At 37.3% G+C, this 18,697-nt stretch overlaps 1 protein-coding gene across 1 annotated transcript; it reads right to left on the reverse strand.

Moving 5' to 3' along the window:
• Window positions 1-1,852: 1,852 nt before the first annotated feature.
• On the reverse strand, window positions 1,853-16,099 carry LOC104213543 (protein RNA-directed DNA methylation 3). Its single transcript, XM_009763058.2, has 17 exons — window positions 15,845-16,099; window positions 13,562-13,809; window positions 13,276-13,431; window positions 12,953-13,111; window positions 12,685-12,768; window positions 11,447-11,514; window positions 11,020-11,367; window positions 10,880-10,931; window positions 10,650-10,808; window positions 10,192-10,335; window positions 9,995-10,097; window positions 9,726-9,875; window positions 9,600-9,654; window positions 9,444-9,502; window positions 8,022-8,094; window positions 3,647-6,347; window positions 1,853-2,136 (listed from the first exon to the last, which is right to left on the reverse strand). The coding sequence occupies exons 1-16, from the start codon at window positions 16,062-16,064 to the stop codon at window positions 3,659-3,661; spliced, it is 4,767 nt and encodes a 1,588-aa protein (XP_009761360.1). The 5' UTR covers window positions 16,065-16,099; the 3' UTR covers window positions 1,853-2,136; window positions 3,647-3,658.
• Between the last annotated feature and the right edge of the window lie 2,598 nt (window positions 16,100-18,697).

Consider the following 18,697-nt stretch of genomic DNA (forward strand, 5'->3'; position numbering starts at 1 on the left):
GGATTAAAGAGTACTTATCCTCCACCACCACACTGGTTGGCTGTTTGTACATAATCAATTGATAGGAATGTCTAGGGGGAATTTATGAGTTGTTAACTCATGTGTCAGCATTGTATTTTCAGTTTTTTTCTTTTTTCCTTGTTGTGGGGTTTTTGAATATGACTTGGAATTGGCGGCCACAGGATTTTCTTGACTTTTTGGGTTAGATGATGATGAATTAAAGTGAGGAAATTGTATTAAATTTTAGAAAGATTGGGTATGGTTGGCCATGGTTCCTTTTTCGGATCATACATCAATTTCAGAGCCTACGTGACTTTTTAGTCTTTTTCAATTCAACAAACACTTTGATAAGATATGTTCTTTGTTCTCGGGAGTCTTGAATTAATAGTAAAGTTGTCTTTTCGAGCCGTGGAAGTAGCCACTAATGCTTGCATTGGGTTAGATTGTCTACATCATATACCCCTTGGCATGAGATTCTTCTGCAAATCTTGCGTGAATACGAAATACTTTGTACACCGAGCTACCCTGCCTTTTTCTCGGTCCCATAATTGCATCACTAAAATGTGGATGTCCCCACTACTAAGACAGAATTGACATAATCTAAGTGTAAGAGTGATTTGAGGAAATTCTAGATATCCTTTTCGCTTAATAATTCAAGATTTCAAAGTAATAGGGGAAAATAACATTTTATTTGTCGCTCCCTTCATGAATTATCAGGAGGTTGGTTTAGCTGTCGAAGAGAAGTAGAGAACCAATCCTCTGATTGTGTAACGATATTGTATTTTGTATAAATAGGAGAAAGCAACAAGGAAGAGAGAATTATAACTAATCTTACTATAGGGGAAAAGATTGACTTGAAGCTTTGTAACTCCTTTCAACGGCATCAACAGCTTGTTACATTTCAATAATTAAGGACCTTGTCATTGGTAACATGCACCTAATTAATCTCCGGTTAATTAAAATGGCTGAAAAATATAAAATCTCCTCAATAAAAGGAAGATAAAAAAGTAATGCAATATCTAATATTATTGGGGATGAAAAAAAAATTAAAAACTCATTATTAGTAACTAATTCCCCTCAATTTTGTTGTCTTCATTGTTATTGCTCGTCATTGATATTTATCTCCATTCAATTGTTTCTCCATAATTAAGAGCCAATATACAAGAGGTGCCACTTCCCTTTGCAACAACTAGCTCCCTCCAACACAACGTCCAAATCCTCCATTTTTTTTTTACTATGCAACCATCACACTCAGAAATACACTATATGTGGTAAAAATGTTCTACTTCCATGTCTTCTCCTCCTTCCAATAGCAAGCTATTTATATTCAAGTGTGTACTTCTTCACGAATAGCTTCCTACGTACAGTTAGTTGTACCCTAAAGCTTGAGAATACAAGGTCAAGTGTTCAAATTTTGAGATCTCTGATTGTGCATATACTTGACTTAATAGAACGTAATAAAGCAAAATACCCATATAAAAAAATAACAGCAACACGGAATTAAAAATTAACTAGGCTAATACGCTTACATTATGTCCAATATTTTTAACGAATCTTTTTATGTCCGTAAAAATGTAAACCGCTATCGCCAAAGAACCAATGTAATTGAAAGTTGCTTCTTTCAGGTCCACTTCACATCAACATGTTTATAGACGCAGTGAACACGCCCATTAAGCAATGTGAAAGGGCAATGTAAGCTGAAAGATTGTAAATTTAGAGCTCTACAGACTAGGCACTAAGCATTTATGCACTTACTAAGATCACTTTCCTCATAGCGTTCCCCAAAATAAGTAATCAAACAAAAGTAAATAAAACAACTAGAAGAGACAAGTACTAGACCAAACACCACCTGTTGAAACACCATGCACAAACCCAGGTTATACTACTTAAATTAATTCACTTATGTTTACTCCTTGGTTTGCACTAAAGGGAAAATTAAGTTAGAGATTACCAAACATCCAACATTCAGAAGTTGATATTCTGCGATTCAAGTCTATTGCTTATAATACATCTACTAGCATCTAAAGTCCCATTCATGCTTTCCCCAAAGACCAAGTCCATCCTTTGTTCTTTTTACAAGCCAAAAACCAGATCATTTACATGAATAACCCGGTCAACCCTCCATAGCAAAATAACCTGCATAAAGAAAAAACAAAATAAGTAGCATGTACAATAATAAGGCTGATGGAAAAGGGCGCAGCAAACTGGCAATGCAACTGAGTTTTTAGAACCACAAGTAGACTAAATATGCTACTTATAATAGAACAGAAAAAGTAAGACAAAACAAGATAAATAAAGGAAAGACAAACAAAAGGCTGCATATAGCCCCTTAAACATGGTCATTTTTTTCATTTAGACACATAAACTAAGCCCATAACCTACTGAATACTTGAACCATGCTCAAATTATGTCAATTGAACTCTTACGAAACAACCTGACAAAAGACCAAGTGCGTACAGCTCAATCGCTGATGAAGTGGTACTCAATAAACAAAATAAAGACAGGCAAAGCAAAATTCTTCGTTTTCTTCAACAAACCCAGTATTTCCACTTTGATTTCTTCAACATCCTCTCTTTTCCACCATTCAAACCAGACCTGCAGACACAAAGCATTCGTCTTTCGTTTTTTCTACCTTCTTTTGATTTTTATCTTCCTGACCTTCCTTAATCATGGATGCACCATACCCCCCCCCCCCCAAAAAAAAAAAAAAGTAAACCCATAAATCCATATTTATTGAATACAAAACCTCCACCTTCAGAATCACTCCACTGCACCACTCCTTCAACCCCATCGAAAACTAAAAGGCAAGCAATTCAAAAAATAACTCAAATTGATGCAACCTAGAAGGAGAAAGAATACGAAAAATAAAAATTAAGAAATTATGTATCTTCACTCTCTCTTAAGTGGCATGGTACATGCAAGTGGCCACACCCGCAACTTGTGTCTAATTGACACATTTTCAACTAGCATCGAGTGTTCAATAGGTACAAGCTTTAGTATAGGTGTCTAAGTGAAAGATTCAGACAAAGTTTAAGCGGACGCGTATGTATTCGGCCGAAACAAAATATATTAACATAATAATATCGACAGGGCATGTATATTAAGCATTGTATAGTGACACATTCTCAGTGTTATCAAAGGCGAAAAGCGCAAAAAAACTCTAAAGTCCGTTAGGGCTTTAAGCGCAAAGCAATAAAGCGTGAGCTTTAATGAAAAAAGGCGCAATGGGAAAAAAAGTAAAAATATGCATAGTAGTCCAAGACTAATCATTATAAGCATGAATAACAAATATATGGATAAAGAAATTGAAAAAAAAAATCATGATAAAATGAAATATCAATTGTTTAAGGTCGCCTTTTCAGGATGGCAAGGAAAAGTATGTGTTAGAGCTTTGATGCGACACTAAAGCGCTTACAAAGCGAGGCGAAGCACTCAACGTGTTTTGAGCCTCGCTTCAGGGCTTAAGCGCGCCTTTGACAACACTGCACATTCTGATGTTTCAAATAGTTTATCTTTAAAGTAAAAAGTTGAGACTATCATCTCAAATATTTGCAAGTAGAATCGGTGCATCATGCAGGACAGTTTTGAGTATAAAAACCTAAATGAGCAGGATATAAAATCAGTAAGTTTAAGTACAAATAATTACTGTTCAAAGATGTCACCAGCTTCCCTGGCTGCCAGAACTCTTTCCTTTGCCCCAAGAACTGGTTACTTTACCCCACGCATCACTCGGTCCATCACTTGTTTCTTTTGATTTGTTCACATCCTCAGTATTGGATTTGTTTGCAGTCCAAGCTGTGGTAGCATTTCCTGAAGCAGCTCCCTGGTTCCAGCTTGTTCCCATGCCATTCTGATCCTCCTTTCCACTAACAGTTGTCTGCTGACCCCCTCCCTGGCTGCCAGAACTGTTTCCTTTGCCCCAAGAGCTGGTTGCTTTACCCCGCGCATCACCTGGTCCATCATTGGTTGCTTTACCCCACACATCACTCGGTCCGTCACTTGTTTCTTTTGATTTGTTTGCAGTCCAAGCTGTGCTCGCATTTCCTGAAGCAGTTCCCTGATTCCAACTTGTTCCCATGCCATTCTGATCCTCCTTTTCACTAGAAGTTGTCTGCTGACCCCACCCTGAAGATGTACCTCCCGTAGTAGCAGTAGAAGTTTTCCAACTATTTCCTGGAGTATTCCAACTGGTGGCACTAGTACCAGTTCCACTCCCATTCTTTTCGGAGTCGAATCCTTTCTTCCATCCACCATCATTAGCATTGCCTCTACTATCAGCAGTCTTCCAGCTCCCTCTGTCATTGTTACCTTGACTCCAACTGCCCTTGTTAGACTTCCATCCCTCAGCATCACTGCCTGACTCTTTGCTCCAACCATAGGGTTTATCTTCCTGCGAATTAGTTCTATTCTGCCATTCACCACTTTCATCCATCCTTCCACGCCCTCTACCACGAAATCCTCCCCCATCCGATCCTCTACCTCTAAAACCTCCCCTGTCCCCTCTACCTCGAAAACCTCCCCTTCCTCCAAAGCCACCGCGATCTGAACCACCCCTACCTCCGTATCCACCTCTATCTGATCCACCACGGCCTCCCCTCCAACTACCACCTCTTCCCCGGTCACCATAAGAATCAGATTGCTGGTCGTTACCACCAAAACCACTTCCAGAATTCCAGTTACTTTTGCTGCTCCAGGAATCTTGATTTCCAACGGCATCCTCCTTTCCGCCCTTCCACAAATTACTTTGACCCCATCCTGTAGATGAACCTCCATCTGAAGTTCTTTTACCACTCCATTGATTTTTCTCATTGGCATCTTGTTCGACTGCAGATTTGCTATTCCATGCAGAGGAGTTTCCTGCTGACTCTTTCTGAGTGATCTTGTTGTCCCAACCAGCTGACTCCTTGCTCCCAGATTCACCAGATTTTTTGTCCCAATCAGACTGGTTTCCACTAGAACCTCCTACCTCCTTTGAGACTGAATTCTTATTCCAACCAGAAGACCATCCTTCATTTGATGGTTTGGAGGCATTCCAACCACCACCACTCTGGAAATCAGATGATTGATTACCAGCAATACTGGTGTCTTCATTATCGACTGCAGCTTTGCTATTCCAGGCAGAGGAGTTTCCTGCTGACTCTTTCTGAGTGATCTTATTGTCCCAACCAGCTGACTGCTTGCTCCCAGATTCACCAGATTTTTTGTCCCAATCAGACTGGTTTCCACTAGTCTGGCTCCCAGAAGACCATCCTGCAATTGATGGTTTGGAGGCATTCCAACCACCACCACTCTGAAAATCAGATGATTGATTACCAGCAATACTGGTGTCATCATTAACTTTTCCCCAACCATGTTCCTGCGAACTATTCCAACTAGACTGGTTCCCCTTAAATTCTACATTACTAGAATTATTATTGCCTTCACCTTCAGTAGTCCAGCTACTAGACTGTCCTTGATTAAAAGATCTTCCTCTACCACTTTGATCTCGACCCCCTCGCCAACCACCTCGTCCTCTCCTGCCACCTGATCCACGACCTCCATCAAATTGTCTTGGCTTTCCCCAGCTCCCTTCTTGGTCTGTACCACCACCCCAGCTACTAGATCCACCATCTTGCTTTTTCCAGTCATTCTCTGCCTTTGCATCAGATTGCTTACTCCAAGATCCACCTTCACCTTCACTCTTCTTCGAATTAAACCCAGCATCTTGCTGGCTCCACGAAGCATTGCTATCTGGCTTTTTCCAGCCAGATCCATCATTTTTCTTTTTCCAGTCAGTCTCTGCAGAGGCATCAGATTGTTTAGTCCAAGAGGATTCACCTTCACCATCACTTTTCTTCCAAGAAGAACCAGCACCCTGCTGGCTCCACGAGGTTTTGCTATCCGTCTTATTTGATACACCATCTTGCTTTTTCCAGCCAGTCTCTGCATTTGCATCAGCTTGCTTACCCCAAGAAGATACTCCCACTTGCGCACCCCAAGAGGATCCACCATCACTTCCAGCATCCTGCTGGCTCCAAGAGGTTTTTCTATCTGTCTTGTTCGCTCCACCATCTCGCTTTTTCCAGTCAGTCTCTGGATCTGCATCAGATTGCTTACCCCAAGAAGATCCAGCATCCTGCTTGCTCCATGAGGTTTTGCCCGAGTCATCATTTTTCTCTTGTTTTTGCACAGATCCCCAGGGATCATCCATAACCTTCTCGGTGCTCTCTTGATGTGATTCAACCTTTTTGCCCCAGCCGTCAGACACAGCACTAGTAGCGCCAGCAGTAGAAGTACCTTTTGCCCAACCATCAGGTTTTGTCCAGCCATCATCTTGCCCCGAGCCAGCAACAGCAGGCCAAGAACTCCTGCACATAAATTTTACCCATATCAGGTCATATTGAGTATCAACGATTTTCAAAAACAATGGTAGGGAAAAAAACACCCATCTTTTCAGCGCCAAACAAAATCAAAAGAAGTAAAATCTGTAGCTCCTTATAAGCAACAATAAATCACAAAATTCATACCGCGGAAATGTCGAGTGGAAGTCTGAAGAGTAGTTGCATAATATGTAAAACAGCATGAATTAGAGCTTTTCTTAAGAAGCCAAATGGAGATAATGGAGCAGAAGACATACAGTCTTAAGCACAAATCTCATACGATGTTGAAGGAGGCAGAATCAAGTTTGATACTACTATTGTGAGTTTGGATATCCAAGTAATTGTCAGTTTCATCCTTTTGAAATTAGCGCCTTCACTCATGCTAGTGCCTCATATGCCTATTCTTTTTGTTACTCTTCTGTCTTCCCCCATTCCTTCTTAACCTCAACTCTCCCCCCCCCCCCAACAACAACCCAAAAAAAAAAAACCTGCAACCTATCAAGCTTTTCATAACCTGTCCTGTGAATATATTTCAAAAGTACGTGAGCTGATAAATATGAGTTTTTAAAACTTTTAAGATGAGAGAGAAAACACCATCTCCTTGTTTCATAGATGCTAAGTATGGGTAACATAATCACTGGCGTACAAAGAAAATAAATACTCCTTATGGCGTTGGCCTATGGAAGAATATCAGCAAGCACTGGGATGAGTTCTTTCAAAACATAACCTTTTAGGTTGGGAAAGGAGATCATGTTAAATTCTGGAAAGACAAGTGGCATGTACTCCCTCAAACTATTTCCTTAGTTAATCTATTTAGCTGGATTTATCTTTCCCCTGCAACTAGTGAAGATCACCTTGTGGATTTCATTAGCTCCCTTTCTTAGCATAGATTTCTGTACCGGAGCTAGTTATCTACCTTTTGCATCTTCTTGATGCCTATTAATGAATCACCCTTACTTCATCAAAAAAAAAAAAAAAAAGAGAAATTCATAGGACAGAACTAGTGAAGATTTGAATTTTTTTTTTTTTTTTGATAAGGGAAGATTTACTAGTGAAGATTTGAATTAAACTCTTCATAACAATACTTTTAGCATAACAAGAAAAATAAGCGGCAACTAATCCCTTCCCAAATAACACACATGATTTTAGCTTCTTTCTTTTATACAAGTATGGAACGCAGATGCACACATTTCAATCTTAGAGATGAAATAACAGATGCATGAATCAACATCTACAGAAGCAAGAAATGGATATACCATTCTACATAGATACTACTTAGAGACGTATGAACAGGAAAACAAAAGGTAAATACTAGTAGCAACTTCGAACCTTCCAGGAAAACAAAGCAGTAAATATTAGCAACGATTTTTAAGTTTTGAACTAGATCTTTTCTTGATAACTCTTTTACTATACCAAGAAAATAAGTAGACAATTTAACACTTTAGATAGGCATTATTTTGGCTCCTTTTTTTTGTTTTAACTTTTTAAGTATGGAAAGCAGATGCAAGCATCCCCATATTTAGACACTTTGCCGTACAGTAATTAACAGGTGCATGAATCAACTTTTAAAAAAGCAAGAAATAGAAATACCTTTCTACATAGATACTACTTCAAGATGTAAGAACAGGAAAACGAACAATAATATTAGCAATGATTTTTAACCTTTCAGCAGAGGATGATGCTCCTGCATTCTCGGTGTTACCCTCAGTTTCTGTGGCCCCCTGAACCATCCAATCTAACAAAAAGATAAAAGAAGTAGAACGATAAGTCACAACCTTAAACCTTGATAAATTTGTTAGTTAGGCTGAATCTCATCAACTGCACTACTCGACATTAATCAATTAATTGTGCTGTGGATAGTACTGCCTTTTAAAGAAGAGTAGTTCCAACGAAGTGAAGAACGAAAAAGGATAAAAGTACAGACTCTATACTTATGAAAGGAGAAGTACGGATCTACAGAAAAATTGACATTAAATAACAAGAGAGACAACCAATATAAAACGAAAACTAAAACGCAAAAATACATATTAAAAAAACAAAAGAAGGCTCTGCAATCAGATACATCCATGTAGAAGGGTAAGTTCCACAGCAGTAAGTAATAAATTTCACATAGGGAAACATGTAGAAGGGTAAGGCTCATGGAGTGGGCTTGTGGAAGCGCATTTGAAACATCTGAGATGATTATTAAAAACAGACACTTCACAATGGGTAATGGCATGAGGATAAAAATTTGGCAGAAGATATCCCCCAATATAATTTGGCAGTAAATACTAAAGCAACAGCGGCACAACATCACAAGGAGGATGGGAATTATCTTTTAGGAGAAACTGTGAAGATTGGGAATAGGGAAATTCACCAATCTGCTGGGAAAATAGAAGGGGCCAGAATATCTCTAGAGGAAGAAGATGCAGTGAAATGAGTAATGAGAATATCAAAGGGATCGAAATACACCGTCAAGTCTGGATATAGAAATTTGTGCAACAGGCAGAATACTGTTATGCAGTGGCCTTGGTAAATAATCTGGAAGAGCAAAGCATCAGTTAAGGTGGCAATTTTTGTTGGATAACTGTACATGAGCATGTTTGACAGAATCAAAATTACAAAGGACCGGAATGGTGTTGTGCAGCAGAAGCTCCACGTGTGAGAAAATGAGGAAGAAGTGAATCACCTCTTTATACACTGCCATGCGGCCAGAAAGTTGTGGTGCATGTTTCTCAGCTTATACAATCAAAAGAGGGCAATGCCAAAGACAGTCGAGGAACTACTATGTTGCAGAAATGGAAGAAGATTGCAAGAGAAGTGGAAGACATAAATGACCATCCGTGCATGCATTTTAGACCAGTTGGGTGGAAGGGAACAGAAGATGCTTTGAAGGCTTAGTTAACTGTATACATAAACTTAGAAACTCATGATTATATCTTTTCGCTTTTGGTGAAAGATGGCATATGTATGATGTCAACTCTTTACTTGAATTCCACAGTCACTAGAGCTTTTGTTTTGTATGTAGCTGCACCTATTTTGTGTTGTTACTCTGGAATAAAATTACCTTTACTCATCCAAGAGAAGGAGCAAAATACTTCCTACCTTGAGAACCATCCTGTGTTCCAAGCAGGTCAAAAGGTTTTGCAGAATCAGCATCGACCCTATTGTTGAAAGTAAAGAGAAAATTAAAAGAAATCAAAGTGAAAAAAAAGTAATTGAACGATTCTCCTTCAATTTATTCAGGCAAAGAAATTGTACCCAAGAGACGCGACAGAACTCTTTCCATGAACTTCCGCCAGGTGTTCAGATTTAACTACAATGACAGATTGTTTAGTGACAATTTCCCATATAACATTAAAAGACGATGCAAGGAAATGTACAAACCTGTAAGAATTTTTTGCCGGGAATCAAGCTTTACTGTAACATCAGAACGTCGAATGGCTACTACACGACAAAGATATCCCTTCAAAGGCCCCACTCGGATTCTTAGAGACTGACCAACAGAAAACATTCCATCTTTATCATCGCGCTTGACTGTTTGAGGAAAAAGAACCAGAAGCTAAAGGAATAAATATTTGAATTGGGAGCAGTGCCTTGATTCGAGACGTCAAATAGAAAGAGGGGAATTAAGAGCAGATTAATAAAAAACATACAGCTGCAGTTATCATCCTTCGCTCTCCAAGATTTCTCAGGCGAAAGAGGGGATTTAGGGGATGATGAGAAATCTGCAAAACCTGAGGGACCAGGCTCACTACCCTGATTAAATAGAATAAGCACAAAAATATTAGCGGAACAAATATGGGTATCATAAGAATACGATTAGTTCTAATATGCCCCAAAATGTACAAACCTTCTCATTCGATATACCATCACTGCGTGTAATTTTTTCACACATCTGACCTTTGACACAGAGATAACCACTATTATCCTGCTCACTTTGGTCATATAGAAAGACGACTCCTTTATAGATCTGCTTAACAATTCCTTGTCTATCCTGCATTTATTAACCCTACATTACATCATTTCAGAAGACTAATTAACAGATAAAAAGATGTTACTGCTTCCATGAATAACAGTCAAACGTTCCAAGGGGTGACCTAGCGGTCAAACAGCTGGAGTAAAAACCTTGGGAACCAAGGTTTCAAATGCCAGCAGAAACACTAGTGAATTATTCATATCTACCTAACCTTTGGTGGGCAGTGGAAGGAAATAGCAAGTCATCGGTGGATTAGTCAAGGTACGTACAAGCTGACGCGGATACTATCATGATCAAACAAAGAAAAAATAAAAGATGAATAACAGTCAAACCTTTAAGGGACCATCCAAAACTCTAACCATATCACCAACTGAGATGGTATTGGTTAGCTGATCTTTCACGGTGAATAGCTTCCTATCAAAAGATGCACGCTTCAACTCACGCAGTTGAATGCTCACTACCACAGGTCTCTCTGAACCATCTTTCATGATCTGAAAAATAATCGCTTTAAATAAGACATCATTCACCCAAAGAAAAATAAAGCTAATAGACTTGCATATACCTTAAAGCTATCATCTTTCTCCTTGCCAATAATAATGCCAAAATCATTCCTACTGTAATAGCATAGAAAAACGATTAAACAAAAATGACAGAGTACAGGGTGCAGATTCCAAATTGGTAAACAGTAAGAGACAAACCTACCCAAAAAATACAAGATCATCTACTTCAAAATTGTTTTCCATGCTAGAGCTTGAAGAACCCTCTCCTTTCTCACCTCCTTTCTGACCAACCTTGAAATCATTTATGATTCTCTTTTTCTTCCGGTCACCGTATAACTGGGTAAGCCACTCTACATCCTGGGGTCCATCACTTTTGGAAGGTTCAAACTTCAGGAGTTCAGCTTCAGTAGGCATTACACCCCAATAGCTCAATGAATCAGTGCCCACTTTTTTGTATAAATAACCATCCTTCAGCATCTTTCCGTCGAGAATTTCAAACATTAGGTTTGTATCCCGATCCTTCCGGTATTGTATGAGGGGCCGAAAGTCTCTGCAGTTTAATTAAGGAAAAATTGTCACGTACTTGCAACCTATTATATTAATCGTAACAAATGGAGAATGCATATTACTCAAGCTCTGTAGAGCTAATTAGTCTTGGTGCTGCGATAACTCCCTTCTTTGCAGCAACTCCTCCACCCTATAAAACATTTTAAAAACTCAGCTATCTGAGCAAGTTGAAAGTAAAAAATGACTAGGTATGGAAACATCAACATGCGAATGGTCATGTAATGAATGTACGTATCACTAGAAGTCTATAAATACTTAATTATAGAGTTGTTTTAGGATCAACTTAAACCGTGACTAAACATTAGGAATTGAAGCCCCCACCCCCCCCACCCCAAAAAAAAAATCGTGAAGATGGAATTATAACAATTCCCTGAACGACGGTGATACCAACCCTATAATATCCCTGCATTTTTGCATTCTCTCGTTAACCATTCTAAGATAAGAGGTTGAACTCTTGCAAAGAGGAAATTTATAGCCTCTGAAAAAATGTATTTTAAGAAGACTAGTCATAATTATAATTGTATTGAGGATGATAAGCAGCAATTTTTTTAATTGGCGAAGATGATAACCAGCATTACTGCAGCTGACTGCAGAAGATATATAAGCCTAAATTAAAAATGAAAATATATTAATGAGATGTTAAACCTGGATTGCTAAGTGCATAATTAGCTAAATACTTCAAGTGCTTAGTCAATATCAAGCAGAAGTCCCAATAGAGCATAGGAGCAAACATTCAAAACAAAGAGAAGAGGAAGTACAGTGCTTCAGTCTAAAATTGTAATACCATACAAAAAAACTAAAAGGACCTACGACGTGCAGTGCAGGAAATACTCAAATCACAACCTCCAATAAGTACGAATGCACAGGACGTTTGGATTGGCTTTTAAGCTGATCAAATCAGCTTTTAAGCACTTTTTAGCTTTTAATCAAATCAGCAAAGCTATAAAGTGCTTAAAATAAGTTAAAAACTGCTTAAAAATAGCCAAAAGCAATAAGCTGCACACCCCAACTTTTTGCTTTTTGGCTTAAAAGCTATTTAATATGCTGAAAAGCCACTTTTTTTAAGCCAACCCAAATGGGCTCTAACAACTCCAAACAAATGTGCATTACTCTAAGGAATTTGAGGTTAAAATAGCATTGTCCCTCCCTCCCTCCCTAACACAGCTTTCTGTTCTTTCTTTTTTTTCTTTTTCATGATGGGGAGGTGAAGAAGCCGGGAGTACGGTGTTATGCTTCATATCTGAGTAATTCACATTAACTAAAACATAAAACATTTATGAAATCGAGTATAAATTGTTACAAATTTGTCGGCAATGGCTTGTAAGTCTATTCTTGGAATCAGCTTCACCGTCACTTTCTTCCGTGAATCATTCACTGCCACAACCTACATGACCATGATGAAACAGTTAGCAAGCTCTAAAAAGAAGGTGCTTTGTTATTGTTGTTTAATTTCTCAGACAAATAAAGAGAGGTTAGTAAGCAGCATTAACCAGCAGAAAATTCATATTGCATTTACATGTATGATAAGAGAGATTTAAATAGCAGCTAGCTGATGGAATAAAAAGTACCTGCGCCAGATCGCCCTTGTATATTCCACTTTTGACACGTGCCCACATACCCTCAGAAATCCCAGAAGACTTGCTCCGCACAGCAATCAAATGAGAAACTTCATTCTTTGGAACAGGTGCCACTCTACTTGAATATATACTACAAAGGCCTTTACACGCCTATACCAAGGAGCTCGGCTTAGAGAGTGTAAAATGTCATTAAAGAATGCTTTCATCAAGAAAAGAACGTCACTAATGAATGCTCAGACTTCCACAGAAGCACCAAGGCCAATTCAAGACACAAGAATGCCATGATAAAATAAAATAAAAAAAGGAAGTAGTACCTCGTAGACATCAGATTGTTTGTCAGCCTCAATATAAATATATCCCTTTACATGATCAAGTGAAAAAGCGGAAATTATCTGCAGCTTTGTTCCTAGAGCAAGCAAGTCTATGTACTTCTGCATAAGACAGAAAGTTGAGTGCCTTTCTCTTCCAACCTATAGCACAAAGCAAATACAAAAAGAAAACATAAGCCATATAACTAGAAAGACAGTGAAAAAGAATTAAATGACAACAATCTGATATATATGCATCAGTGACTTTTCAATTTGCCGTCGATTAGAGTACCGTGCATTTAACTTTCCATATAGTTGGATCCTTGAGAGAAGGCACAAGTGTGTCCTGCTCAAATAGTCTCTTCTTCTCATCACTATCTTCTGCATAGGTAACAAAGCTAGAACCTGGCCTGTAACGCTCCCTTAACATCTTCTCCAGCTCTTCTCCATCCAATTCCTCCTCTTTGATCACCGGGGGTTGGGGTGTTCTCACAGGCTCATTCTTGATTTCAACATTACTTCTAAATTCCTCAAGAAAATCTGTATAGCAGGAGCACAACAATGATTAGATAAACCAAATTCAAAATAACTCTGGCATAGTGTACCTACCAAAAAAATAACCAACGCACCTGAGCTAAATATATTTTTATTTTCTATTTATAAGGATTAAACTGCTTGTAGTTGGTTTTCTTTTGATAAGATAAACTTCTTGTAGTTTGTTTAAGTAGATGGTTGGCTTATAATTCCTTCATTTGCAACTTTAGGCAATGCTGTTATTGTGATACCAAAATTCAAGTAAATGTTTCTGCAGGGCAAGTCTAAAGATCAAATTAGCAAGAAGAAAGGAATATTTGGACTTTTGTCCTTAGAAAAGTTGTATTCTTCGCTTCAGTTGTTTACCAGTTATGAGGTTCTGCAGCTGAAAGTTGGGACAGTGATCCAGACAGTGATCCAACTTCCAGTTTTTTCTTTTGAAGTTTTTTGTACAAATAGTCACTTGGTAATAAATAAAAATTATTTACCAAAAAGATTCAAGTAGATGTTATTTATTTCTTTTTGATCAAGTAGAGTTGAAGTGGACATGCTTTTGCGGAGCTAATGATAAAAAGTAAAAAGTATTGGCAGCATAGACCTTCGTATAATTCTAAATGGACAATGAGTTTAGAGAGGCGACAAACAAGAAGCACGTACACAGAGAAAATTGCAAAAAAATAAAGCTAGCAGCAAGCTATTCTCACGAGAAAATGCAGATAAAGAAGTTCAGAATTTCTCTTAGAATGGAAGGGTGAAAACAATATGAACGTAGAAGTGTACTGAGGAGCTGTTGTTTAAAACACAATCCTATTCCCCTGCTATACATGTAATATTTACAGAAGAGTTCAATCAAAGGAAATCAGCTAATCCACCATGCCTTAGACCAAGCATTTTGAAGGAATGTAAGAAATACGTAGATTCGTCCAGGCGTAGTTTTACCCGGTATGTCGCATACCATCTATATACCAGAAACTGAGAAACATAAAATGACTTACAATCAAAAACGCAAATTAAAATGGAAAACAAAACCAGAATCATAGTAGACTATGGTCTTGCTTAACTTCAGTTTTTAAAACCCAAATTTACAATAGACAAGTGAATCCCGTCAAAACAAATAACTTCCTAAGTTTGGATAATGAAACCCTACATATGTTTTTTTTTCTTTCTTTGTTCACTTGCTTCTTTTTCTTTTTCTTGTTTTTCTTCTTCTTCTTCTTCTTCTTCTTCTTCTTCTTCTTCTTCTTCTTCTTTTAATTGGTAAAGGTATTCTATTGAGGTGCAGCAAAGTTTGTTCACTTGCCATTAGGTAAACAAAACCAAAAAGTTTTAAACAAAAAACCTCCTACACTAAGCCAATTGGAAAACCAAAGAAAAATAACCAAGGACTACTATGCCTCAGACCCAAACAAGTTGGAGTCGACTATATGAATCCTCATTATAGCTGTCAGCCTACCAAAGCCCTCCTCCTTTATTCCGGGCTCGGGACCACCAATGCGAGCAAGCTCACACAGACGGAACAGAAAATATTACACCAATATAGCTGCAATTTTAGAACGATTTTTTAGCTTCAAAAACCTCAGTTCTTTAAAAAAGTGTATATAAACCTCAACCATGCAGAGCAAAGAAATAAAAGAACAAATCTCCAAAAAATGTATACCGGCATAGGCTATTACACAAACAAATTGACCAAAAATCCCTAATTCCAACTCATTTTTCTAAACAAAAGGAATTAAGTAAATGCTGTCTATTTATTAAAAAAAAACTCAAAAATGCAAATAAGTAATCATAAAATCTACGACAATGCAGGCCAATATAGCCTATTAAACAAACCAAATTTACCAAAAAATCCCTAATTTCTCAGTCAATTTCCTAAATTTAAAGTTTAAACATACAAAGGTAGCCAAAAAATCTACGATAATGCAGAACATTATAGCTAATTAACCAAACCGAGTATACCAAAAATCCCTAATTTTCTCAGTAGCTTTCAGCTAAAACAAAATAAAAAAGAAATTAATTCAGTGACAGCTGTAACGCATTATACCTTCGTCGAAGAAATCGGAGTCGTCGGTGAAATCGAAGTCGTCGTCGTCGTCGTCGTCGACCTCGTAAGCAGCGTCGTCAACGAACTGAAGTACACCCTTCCTTTTCCGGTCACCGGTTTTATCCTCATCGTAACCGTCGCGCTTTCTTTTTCCGGCCGACGAGACGTTGCCGTCGATGACTTTATCTTTACCCTTCGGTAAGGACGATTTTCTACCCATCTCTTTTTGATTCTACAGCAGCAATCAACAGAGTGTGTGAGAAGTGTGAGTGGTGAAATGGCTTTTTATTTTCAGTACTTCCTAGTACGCTATTAGATGTAAGCCACGTGTGTACAATAATAATTGAACGGTGTCGATTCGATTTATTTTAGTATTCATTTAATTGTGTTTTCGTTTTTCATTATTTTACACAAAAAATAATACGAAGTTGCAGAATCTTTATTAGCTCAAATGCGATTTATAAGTCGCATCTAGCAAGACCGACTTAAAAATCACATTTAGCAATTGATAAGGGAATTTTTACATTCCTATACACTATATGAGACTATATTATCTTCCCTACTCAAGTTTTACTATAATTATATTTTATATGCCCAATTACAAAAAATGTACATTTTAAGAGATTTAATGGTATTAATTACTGTCCTAAAATAACTGTACCGTATATTCTCACTCCCCCACGTTTATCTCTCCACATCCCCACTCCCCCACCCATATATCTTCACCCACGATTTTCGTTTCAAAATTCTCAAAATACTCCATTAACCCATTTTTCATCTCTTCTTCACAAAACCAAATAAAATTCTTACTCTTATTCAAAATCCCTACCTCCGTTAACATATCTCATTACCTTGATTTTCAATGAAGAAGAAGATATCTTTAAAGAACAGCCCTACAAAAGACAAATGAGAAGATATTTCTTCATTTGATTTGGGTGTTTTCTCAGCAAATTCACCCCAAAAGGCTTCAAAATCAGCTCACCTTTCCTCTCGTGAAGCTAGGACAGAAGCTCGAACAAAGCAAAAGCACGATATTGATGCTGGTGAATCTTCCATACCTGTCAAATCTGCGAAAAGGAAAGGCAAAGAGATTGATTTCGATGATGATTTCGTCGAAGAAAAAGTTGGCATTAAAGTTGCAAAAAAAGTTAGAGTGTCTCCTAATGTAAAAGCTTCAAAAAAGAAGAAAGTTCAAAAATCTACTAGAACTTTTCCCCAACAGTTAGTGATGAAGGTACGAATTTATTAGTTTCAAAAATAAATTTTGGTAAAAGCTAAAAAAAATTGTTCTCATTCTTATGAAACTATATAATGTTTGATTTTGTAGTTTGTAGAAATTTTGTCTACATTACGTAGATTTGTTGTAGATTTATAATTCATGATTGTAGATATATTTTTATATAAATGTTTACCTTTTTTTTATATTGTTTAAAGATTGTAGAAATTTTGTAATAATAGTGTAGTTATGTTGTTATCTGTTTTTGACTTAGTTATGCAATTATATAGGAATATTGTATTAAAAATGTAGATATTTGTTTTTTAGGTTTGAGCCTTGTTTTAATAAGGAATTTTTCCTTTTGCTACAAAATAGACCTTTTTTTGCACCTCATAATGTTGATTATGGGGTCGTTAGGTTTCAGACATTATCCGACCCCAGTATTCCTGGCCAAATCAAGGATTTATTGTCTGCAAATGGTTTGAAGCTTTTCAAGAAGACATGTTTTGGTTATTTGCTTTCATTGCCCAGAATATGCATGCAAAATCAAACAATTCATCTTCTGATGAAGTATGAATTGAATGCATCTGGTTCTGACTATTTTTCAGCTAAAATAAAGGGTCAGAGGTTGAATTTTGGCTTGCGAGAGTTTGCATTGATAACTGGACTAAAATGTTTTACGGAAGTGACAGACTTTGGTTACACACCTACATATGACAGTAAAATAATGAGAAGCTATTTTCCAAACATGGGAAAAGTTGAGAAGTCATACTTAAAACAAATTGTAACCACCAAAAGTTGGTTGAACGACGATGATGCAGTCAAGTTGTGTATTCTATATCTCATAGAATTCTTCCTCTGTCCTTCAGACAGAGACAATGTAGGGTTGGTAGACCACTTTAGGTGTTATTTGGTGAACTCGGGACAGTATACGAACTACTCATGGGATATTGATTCTTACAAACAGTTGCTTCAGTCTTTTAGGCACAAGCTCAATCCTTCTGTTCATTCTTATCTCATTTGAGGATGTGTACTAGCTATGCAAATATGGTTGTATGAATATTGCTCTACCGTCAACACTGATATAGCTACAAGGGTTGCCAATTCTATCCCTCGCATACTTATCCGGTCAGCTAATAAGGATAAGATATGGTTATCTGCAATTAAAGATGGAATGATCAATCCAGCATGGATCAAGGTAAATGATTTTTACTTATGAGCAGACCATTTTATACAATTTATCTACATCTTTTCTACATATTATGTCTAAGTCAAACTAATTTCCTTTTTTCACTTAGTTCACCAATATAGTTGAAGCACCCGAAGAGTTTTCTAGAATGTTTTTGGCTGATAAAGTTGAATAATACTTGACGAAGTTGAAACCAAGTTCGGGGCTCCGAAAGATGATGCATCTCCATCGTGACACACAAACTCAATTGGAATAGAGGACAAGATAGATATTCTAACAGAAATTAAAAAATTAAGAAAAGATGTTGACAAGGTAATATATATATAGAATCTTGGATGTTTCTTTACTGTATGTTAAGTCAATATTTTCGTTAACTCTTTATATTTTAATATGTAGGTTGCTTTAGATCTTGGATCTTTCAAGACAGATGTTTTTGAAGAACTAGGTA

This window comes from Nicotiana sylvestris, chromosome 5 (assembly GCF_000393655.2).
Source record: "Nicotiana sylvestris chromosome 5, ASM39365v2, whole genome shotgun sequence".
In the NCBI taxonomy this organism is placed as follows: Eukaryota; Viridiplantae; Streptophyta; class Magnoliopsida; order Solanales; family Solanaceae; genus Nicotiana; species Nicotiana sylvestris.